The sequence below is a fragment of the Orussus abietinus genome, unplaced genomic scaffold, assembly GCF_000612105.2.
Source record: "Orussus abietinus isolate OABI.00-Male unplaced genomic scaffold, Oabi_2.0 scaffold19, whole genome shotgun sequence".
NCBI lineage: Eukaryota > Metazoa > Arthropoda > Insecta > Hymenoptera > Orussidae > Orussus > Orussus abietinus.
The window spans coordinates 1,391,775-1,401,693 of record NW_019395981.1 but is presented as its reverse complement, the minus strand read 5'-3'; the positions used below and the strand labels follow the sequence as shown (position 1 = coordinate 1,401,693).

The 9,919-nt window shown below is 47.6% G+C and overlaps 1 protein-coding gene across 1 annotated transcript; it reads left to right on the top strand.

Annotated features, from left to right (window-relative positions):
* The first annotated feature begins 1,441 nt into the window (after window positions 1-1,441).
* LOC105699654 (pro-resilin) lies at window positions 1,442-8,601 on the top strand. The gene is made up of 3 exons (XM_012424800.1): window positions 1,442-1,567; window positions 4,834-5,157; window positions 7,220-8,601. The coding sequence occupies exons 1-3, from the start codon at window positions 1,538-1,540 to the stop codon at window positions 7,484-7,486; spliced, it is 621 nt and encodes a 206-aa protein (XP_012280223.1). The 5' UTR covers window positions 1,442-1,537; the 3' UTR covers window positions 7,487-8,601.
* Window positions 8,602-9,919: the final 1,318 nt, after the last annotated feature.

The following is a 9,919-nucleotide window of genomic DNA, read 5'->3' as shown; positions in this document are numbered from 1 at the left end:
GGTGGACGTAGGTCGCGGACTTTACCCTCCAAGAATCTGGCCAAGGAATTCCTGCATTTCGACGGGCGGCACTCAAGTCTCTAACGTGGGCGGGCTAATTATCGAAATGGAATTTATAATGGAACGTACGGGAAGATGCAGCTCCATAAAATCGAGACGCGGGATCGGAAATCAGGAGGAGCTCCAACTACCGCGCATCCGACAGTCGATGAATATCGGTGGAAGTATCTCCGTTCGCCGACGTTTCGGCGATAAAGCTTTTCAGCCGTGATGCCGATATCCATCGACAAACCGTATCGAGATCGGAAGTCTACTTAAGAGAGAACGGTGACTTACTATCGGACCACCGCGATCGCACGTCCCAAACCCATTATCCTCAAGAATAGCCATCTTCTAGGGAATGCACTCCGAATTTAATTGTCCCATTTTTGCTGCAACATCTTTAACCAAAGTTGAAGATGAAACTGAAATGCCGGTTCGGATTTGTTCGATAAGCACATAAAATGAAATCCACGCAGCTTAACGTCCCTCTGTGACTATGCAAAATACCGAGTTCCGCTTTCCACTCGCAAACCGGTAGCTCCAAGACCGACATATCACTTTTCAGCAGTTTACGGGTTTAGGTCAATCTTCATAAATCACACGTAACGAGACCGCGGCTGGAAGGAAAAGTAGAGTCAAGAATAAGAAGGAAACTTTCCGGCTTCGGTGTCGGTTGTGTACGGATGAAATAAAAGTACGTCCAAGAGTCCGACCGCGTTTGCGCCGAAACTTCTATGCCAGGAGGAGCTCAAACTTTCTGACTTCTCATATTTTGACAGTAAATATCTGCCCTCGACATCGGCTCGGAATAATTCAGTCCCGAAGTCGGCGTTACGGCCGCGTCTCTGGGATCGATTCGAGACAACAACGAGAATCGAGTCCCGTAAATCGAGTCTTCGAGAAGAAGTCCCTAGAAGTAGAAAAATTCCCCATACAAGGCACCGTGAGTTTCGTGCGAGTTCTTTGGTACTCTTCGAGTAAGCCATTTCGGGTTTACGGTCTCAGGAGGATCTACATAATCGACGAGTGCTCGTAGCATCGTTCGTTGGGTCTTTCGAGGACCTCCTAAGCCGACCTCAGCCTCGAAGCGTCAAAGAGCGACGGTAAGCACGGTAAGGAAGGTGAGTTAGGTGTGCGCAAGGTGAGGCAGGAGAGCCAGCTCAGGTGAGTAAGGTAAGTCAGGTGAGCAAGGCAAGGGAGCATAGTAGCCCCTCTTCCGTACGCCGCTCTTCTCTCCCCTGCGTACCGAAGGATCGTCTTATTAGGCTTGTGCTATATAAACACAACAAGGCGGGATGGTGAGCAGTTACGTACCGACTGTACCAACTGCCGGGCCGGTACATGCATATTCATATTACGTGCAAAGTTCCCTACCGACAGGCCACCCTCCCCGGTAACGCGCGCACATTCTTCCCCAAGTGGAGCCACCCCCTAACGAGGAGGCGAAACGCCCCGAGGTGCGACCAAATCGTACCGAGCGAGTCCTGGCATCGAAATGACTCCCGTCGATTTTCTTCCGGTGCAGGTACGTTGATACCTAAGCCGCTACTCCACCCTGTGCCCCCGAAAAACCCTGAAAAAAATCGGTCTACCGAGTCCTTCCCGAAAAGTGCATCGAGTACTCGCGACGAGTGAAAGATACGACGTCCACTTTCACCGATCGAATTGTCATTGCTCTTCATTTTTAGTTTCGGGCTCGTTAAAGGAAAGTGGTACCAGGGTAAACCCTGGAAATCGTTGGGAATCGCCGAAACACTGTCAGGATTTTAAGACCGAGCGTCCCTAGTTACCGAATCGCGTTGTCGTTTGTCATATGAACTGAAAAGCAATCGGCTCTCAAAGAAGGAAATCGTTTTCAGTGATTTCCGAGTGAATAGCCTCTCGGGTAAATCGGTGACGGTGAGGATGGACGCCTCGCAGCTGTTGTCTCGAAACTACCGTCGAGTAAAATATTGTACGAGTCGATGACGTGCTCATTTTTCGTCTCCAAGAATTCCCGCTTAAGTGCTCCGCTCTTCCGGCACGTAAAGCGATCCGGAACTAGGGGGGAGGAAAATAAAATGCAAAAATGTTCCTGGACGAGTGGGTTCCCCGGCGTTACTTGTTGTCGAATATGTCGCGCGCGAGTGGCTCCATGGAGCAAATCATAGGTCACGTCGCAGTGAGCCGTCCTGGAATCTTGACTCGTGAGGACTGCCTGATGAAAGGTGGTTGCTTGAAATCGCTATTCCGAAGAATTCTAAAGTACTGTACGCAAGGAGCGGGCTGCATCCTCGAGCTACCTTCTCTGTGAATTGCATTCGTTGGGGATACATGATTGACTTTTGAAGCGCGTCCTTTTAGCCGATTGGAAGCGCGGATAAACAATGGGCCCGAATCGGAGTAAATCGGACGTTCGAGCAAAAAGTGCTAAGTAAATCCATAAAAATGTTCCGAATAGGATCTTCATCCAGTGGGCGAGGCATCGTTTCCACGCCGCGATGATCCCATCGAAATGCACCGGTCATGTACTTGCCGTATCGGACATTTCTATCGTCGGTTGCAACAGAACGATTAATATGCGATTAGAGATGAAACGATGGGACTCACTTGACTCCTGTGCGCGTTACAGGCGCGCGATGATTACAATTAGTATCACCGTTTCACAGGGTACGTGCACCGAGTATCGGATTTGCTTGCTGGTAATACATTCCCGATTGATGTCCCTAGGCATGTCTCCCCGAAATTTACGGTTAATAATTCCCACTCGTCATTTATCAAATTTCAAAGCCACCGAAATTCATTTCGCCTCGGCAGAAATTTTCGGAGGCCCGGGAAATCGAGTTTCGTTCATCCGGATACATATCCTGAATTCCCGACAATGGCAAATATTCTATTTGCGCGCGCGATTAATCGTATTTATAGAGAAAACGATGATTCGGAGTGGAGAAACGCGACGGGGGTAAATAACAAGATATACAGTGGTCGGAGCAAATTTGTGGATGCTACAGCTTGTAGTGCACCAGGCAGTGCATAATTTCCGATACCCTAACGTGTGAGCACGAAGGGTTAAAGAAAGATATATATGTATATATATTGTGCAGTTCGGTATATATAGGTCAGTGACTCCTGAACCAGCACAATCGCAGGCTTGCGCAATCGCGCGTGTAGGTGCAACCAAGACATGCATTGTTGCACCCGCGCCAACTGCAGCTTCTCGGTGCACGGCCATTCATGTCCCCGGCAACGTTGATTCATACGGAGGTTTCTTTGCTCGCCAGTTTTCCAGCTGATAATTACTCAGGGTTACTAGTCCCGAGGCACAATATCCGCGTATTAACGAGCCGCCGTATAAACAACGCGCCTCGCGGAAAGATTTCCGTCACGCGGACAGACGGGCAAAGAAGCGATCGTTTCTCTCGGGGATTATTAGACGTCTCCTTGAAACGCGGCGTTATTCGAAAGGGGAAAAAAAAACTGCCGGGCAGAAAAAATCCAGGAAAGTATAAACTCGGTCGTCAGAAACGTAATCGAGCCGTCCTAAAAGCTTCGACCAGCGGAATCGCGTTTATTGGCGAACCGTGTCACGTCGTCGCGACGAATTCCTCCCACGATGTCGCGTCCCATGTTCCCCAACAGGAAATTGCAAAATGAACGAGACTCGCGGTAATTTAAGCGATGACGCATATAACTACGGAACAACCCATTCATAAATTAGATAATGAAAAACCTCGCTGTACAAGAAATAATTACGTCCCCCACCTCGACCCAAGTCTACGTTTCTCTCTAACGGTCGTTGGATATCTCAAAACCGATGCTCTTGCAAAACCGACCCAGAGTCCCCGACTTAATCGAAGTGCACTTGAACCTAGTGAATTTTTTAATTGCGGGCAGAAGGCGAGCTAATGCAACGGAACGGTGCCATGCGGCCGATTAGCTAATTCAATCCCATTCTGTCCGATGGAATTGAAAAGCAGTTACCGAAAAGTAAAAAGAGCAGGGGTCGTTGCACGTTATCGTACTCCATTTTCGATATCTTCCTCGGTGGCGCTTCTTGCTTAATTCCTTAACTCCTGCCGCCGACGCCGGAGAGAATGGGTCGGCAACGTCTAGTACCATTTTGACCCTCTCTGTGGAGAATTCGGGAGGAATGCGTATCTTTCTCGGTGTTCCAGTTAATCCACCGTGGCGAACGAATCCTTGGTTGAACCCTGGAGAGGTCAGCGTAGCAAAGCTATCCGGCGATCTCGTGCAGATCAATAGCAGTTGCCCCAGCGTCTCCACCGGTGCAGCTCTTGCGACACTCGACTAAGATTCTTTCTCCTTGTCGAGCCGTTCGAGGCTCGATAAACTCCCTTTATTTCGGTACTACCAAGAGCAATCCAATCTCACGGCGATTGACCTCTCCCAGACGTCATTTTCACGCTTCGGAAGGAATAAATTCAATCGCCTCCGTCAACTCGGCCGAATTCTTCCGACCCGGCGGAACTAATTGCATTCTGATATAAAAATCCATCTCGATCCAATAAGGTGAAGTCGACTCGATCGAGATCGAGCCGAAAATTCCCCCTTGCCCCCCCGCGTTGCATTTTAATCGGATGAAAGAAGTAATGGGAAAGTTGCAGCAGTCGTTCCGCCGCGTTGCCGGGACGTCGGGAGCTCTTCCTTAGAAAATCGTAACGGCGTGCATAAACGGCGTGCATAACGCGCCGTGTAGCCACCTTGTCGCTGTAAGGATGGACCGTCATGGCGCATAGCTTTGAAGGAGGGTGCTCATATCCAGGTTTCGATCCCTTTCGTCCCTTTTTCCAGGTGGCGGTGCTGTCCCTCTTGCTGGGGAACGTTCTCTGCGACTTGCCACCAGGGACGAGACGCAATACGTACCTACCACCTGAGCCCACGAAAGGATACACGTACAACAAGCCTCCGGTGCCGTTCCCGAGTCCCACGCCGACATTCCCGGGACGTCCCACTCCGACCTTCCCGGTGGGGCCCACGAGGCCGACTCCCACCTTCCCGACTGGCCCCCCCAGGCCCCCCACAGGATACCCCACTCCCGGACCCAGGCCCACTCCCGGATTTCCGGACTATCCTGGACAGCCCACCGGACACAATGGGAACACCATCGGCCCTGGCGTAAGTATTCGCCCAAGGTGGAGTGACGAGTCGAATATTTTATTCGCACGGTTCACTCGAATTAGAAAATATTGCTGTCTATCTTCAGAAAAAGAAAAAGGATTCATTCAACAATTTCAGAGAAGTATTTCCTTGCATCCAGAGAAATATTTCTATAATTTACGGAGTAATTATTTGACTGGAATGAACTCGAATAAATCAGATGCAACGTTTATCCGGATTTATGACAATTGAATTCTTTTTCTCGGTATAGAGCTTGGACTAAAGTGGTGTGATTATTTCTACAAATATTTCTTTACACGAGGCACTGGATTTCGAAAATATCGTTACCTCGAGTTAGAACAAACAAAATAAATAAAGATACGGCATTGAATTTCCAAAACACGCATGCGTGCATCCGATCTTATTACGAGGGTGTACTCCCGCGAGATAAGCGAACGCGTTAACGGACAGAAATTATTTGTCAAAATGACGCATTGAGTGACGGAGAATGCATTGTACCGATCGGATGACGAGTCGCTAATAGTACGTATTAACGCATTCGGATGCTCACCTACGCCAAGTCGATTATGCCGTTAGTGGCTCCTCTTCGGTTGCATGTCTGACGTTGTAATGTGCGAGGGCAGCATCGGGTTGATGCCTCATCATTTAATTAGAAGTATCGGTGGTTAGAGTTAATCCTAAGTCGTGCACGGACCCTCCTGATCGGCATTTTCTGCTCGGCGAGACTAATACTCGGTTATTATTCGAAAACGTATTGGAGATGTACATAGCCGCAGAGAGCTCGAGTCGATTCCTTTGGCGCAACGATTCCCTTTTTTTTTACACCTCCAACGCCTCCGGCAGACTTTGCGCTGTGCCGTTTAACGAGCATCTAAACTGATTTCTAATTATTTCCCCGGTTAACGCGGCCCAGCTCCACTTCCTTGAAACAATAACGGCAAGTGTCGGAAAAAGTCCTTTCCAATGATATTTATAAAATAATCGAAACCATCGTCACCGATCAGGGCGCACGCGACGTTAACGCCGTAAACCTTTAACGCCTCGGTATCTGAAATCTCGCTGGAGCCAATCCTCCGATTTTTGAAAATAAAAGGAATCACCTAATGACTCGTCCCGAAGGATCACAACTATCGAAGGAGCGATCGGGAGAGACTCGTACGCCGCGAGTGCCGTAAAGCTGTTATCTCTTGTCGTTCCGAATAAGTGGAGAAGTCAGTCCGTGGGCAAATCGCATTACCGCGATCTAACTATCACATATCTTCCCAGTGTCAAAGAGCTCGACGCCAAGCGACTTGAACTTTAGCTGCTCGATGTTCCTCGGTGAACTCTATTTCACTACAGTTCTCGTTGCTTTCGCAGCATCCAACTGTTATTGCGGTTTCAATTGCGTCTGCGTGGACGTGTGTAAGAGTCGTCCTTTTTACGTAACGTTACCTGAGAAGTATTCAGGTTAAAACGCTTAGGAAAACTTGAGATGCACCAGCCACTTCTCAAAGCCGAGAGCTGATCGCGAGCATTGCACGCTAATGCCAGTTCAATGGAAAACATCGCCCACCGATCGGCTTCGATTAGTCGGATATTTTCCTACATAGTATGTACTACGTCTCTTATAAAAAGAACTCCCGTCTCGTTGCGTCCGAAATTGAGTAATCGCAAAGCAAATGCAAAGATCGTGGAATATTTTAACGCAATTCGGTTAAACGCGCCTCAACGGATGTACCCCAAGGATGCGCGCCGATAAATTAATCCTCAGAACGGTGATAAATTAACAGACGACAGACGTACAATTATTGTCTCTGTTTCAGCTACGGTGATTACCGCCATAGGCCTATCATGGCCTTTGGGAACAATGCGCAAAAGTCATTCCTACCCTTTCCCGTACAGTTTCCACCGAAATTATTTGAGCCGATGTCGTGACTAATTATGGCAATTGAGCGGAGCCAAGGTCCTGTCAAAAATTTCGGCCACCAGGACGGTTTCCTGCGGAACTCCGAGGATCGATATCGAGAAAGTAGTCGCGAAACTTTGAAATAATACGTAATCGTTCCGTTTGTTCCAGCCACACGATCATCATCATCACGAGCCCGGCATGCCCTTTGACTTCAACTATGCCGTAAAAGAGGACGCCTTCGGGAACGACTACTCCCACAATGCTATCAGCGACGGAGACATTGTTCGAGGAGAGTATCGAGTTCAATTGCCGGATGGTCGTTTGCAGATCGTCCGTTATACAGCCGACTGGAAGAATGGATTTAACGCTCAAGTATCTTACGAGGGAGTCCCGCGCTTCGATCTGCCCGGCGGAAACTTTAACCAAGGCTATTAGACCAGGCCATGGATAGTTGCACTCGAAGGGTACCATGACTTTTGGACGCACAGATTCTTGGTGGAAGCCATCTCAAAGATGCATCAACGAGTACATCGGCAGGAAGATCGAGATGCGAAAGATTTTGTTTCCGAAAAAGGGTCAATCGCAACCCTTGACATTCCCACGCCCCGATTTCTGATTGGTTGATCGATCGATCGATCGAAAGAACAACGACGTTTGCTTGCGACAAATTTCGTTCGTGCTACCTCCATGAACGATCCGCGCATCCGGGTCCAGTCCACGGTGAAGCTTATATTTTTATACGCATTTTGTCTTTTAAGATACGCTGCTATTTCTTGTACGATAGTTGTATGAAATTTTGCCGCGTGCCCTCGATGTGACGGTGGCTGAATTCGATTGAACGATTATGAAAGGGCGTTAATTCATGGGCTTGGAGATATGAAAACGAGGGAACGAGAAGATGAACGTCCTTCTTCGCGGGCATTTCATTTCGTCCGAGATTATCACGGATAATCGTCTAACCGAAACGCGAGGAAGGATCGCTTCGTCTTCGTAAAATGCGAGTATAGTGCTGCTACTATAATTCTTGTACTCAATTTTGCATCTTATCTTGTACGACGTAGGCTGGGATTCCCTTGTAACGGCATTAGCTAACTTAAGTTAATTAATATCTGGCAAAGGGATGGCGAATTTTGTATATTTTTCATTTCCTCCCAGGAGGAAGAGAAACGCTAAAGGCAACCTGGCTCACTCGAATTCATTACCGCTTAGACAGCGAATAAGCTGCTATTAAATACCTCATCGTGCATGGTGTAATTACCCTCAAAGGCGTTGAAAATGATTTTGTGGAAATTTCTTAGCGAAAGTAGATTGTAAGTTGTCGGCAGGGTCTTTGATGCATGTACGCATGCGTAAACTACTGCTGCTGTGCAGACATACAATAGAGTATATCAAAGAGACGTTCCGTATTTATAACGAGTATCTACGATAGAGATTACAACCGATTAGGGCCATCGCATAGTTAAGCATCTTTGAAGAAAAAATAATCTCACCAAAATATCCATTCTATGCATGACCGAACTACGTTATCGCGTATATCAGCAGTGTTTATACCGGAATTCCGAAAGCTTAAAAATAAACGTAAGGAATAACTGTATTGAAAAGCCGATAAGTATTATGGCCCAACTTTTACCTATCGGTAAAGCACCGGCTGTCTCTCGTAAATCAATCGGGAGAAACTCGCACGCAAAGAAAACTTTTACACCCGGCCACGGTGTGAGAGGGTCGCAAGAAATCATCTAGTCGGTAAATCGTTCATTTACATAACTATTACAATTACGTTAATTGTCATAATTCACTCCTAATAACATGGGCTATAAAAGTTAATCAACGATTCAACGGTCTCGCGAGTTGCTACTTAGTGAACTTTTAAAAGTCATTTGGTTACAAGGTACTCGCAGGACCGTCTCAATGGCCCTAACGTACGACATGTCATTGTATAATACCATTACGGTGGCATTTTAGCGAGCATCGTTTCTTGTCCGAGGTTACTCCATCCACCGGGGTTACTTTATCACGTGTACATGCCTAATGTACGGTACTAAACTGGGAAATTAAATCAAAAAAAGGACGATGCAATCTGTTGTAAAGCTCGTAAAACGACGGTTTTTGCATTAGCCGTGAGAAAACGGTAAGAGAGAAAAGTCCTGGCGACTATATGCTATAATTAAGGATACTTGGCGTCTCACCGTGAGCCGACGTGGTAGATGATTCCAGGCTTTATGTTCATAAACCTTATGCTTAGCTAATCAAAAGAGGTATGCGACGCCGAAGTCGTTTAAATTCATTAGCGAACGATAAAGGTTGCCGACTGTGGCCGTAACGAACGGCAGTGGCACTGGGTGCAATAATTGTTGTATAAGTGCGGTACACCTCTTTGCCTTTTCGGGCGGGCGGTTTTGATTACGACCTCATCACGGTTCAAAATTTCCTCGAGAATTTTCTCCCTGCAAATCCGCTAACGAACGGACACTTTTCCTCCGCGTAAAAGGATCTCTCCGCAGCTCGGACCATGAAATGCATCTCTTGCAACCCGAGGATCCTCGAAAGAATGTCTAATCTCGAGCCGCGAGTGCCTCGTCTCTCGAGATTTTCTCGCCAAATGCGGAAAGGACGCGGCAGAGACACGTGACAATTCGTTTACGAAAAGCCGAGGTAAACGAGATAGACGTAAGTTTCTGCATTTTAAATTAAATCCGAAAAGCCCCGTCGCACGCGGCCACGTTGGCGCAAAAGCGCCAAAGGGCGATCGCAGCCATAAATGGATTTGGCGAAAAATCGCGCGGTAAAGTATTTGAAATTTAAATCACGTAACGAAACGGTCACAAGTCGAACGAAGGTGGGAAGGGTGGCGGCGACTGCATCTGAAAT

What these genes read in the sequence shown, in the direction of transcription:
- LOC105699654 (XM_012424800.1), top strand. Translation starts at nt 1,538, where the DNA reads ATGACTCCCGTCGATTTTCTTCCGGTGCAG. An exon ending in TCGATTTTCTTCCGGTGCAG is followed by an intron (nt 1,568 to 4,833) that starts GTACGTTGATAC and finishes CCCTTTTTCCAG; the next exon opens with GTGGCGGTGCTGTCCCTCTT. An exon ending in GGAACACCATCGGCCCTGGC is followed by an intron (nt 5,158 to 7,219) that starts GTAAGTATTCGC and finishes CGTTTGTTCCAG; the next exon opens with CCACACGATCATCATCATCA.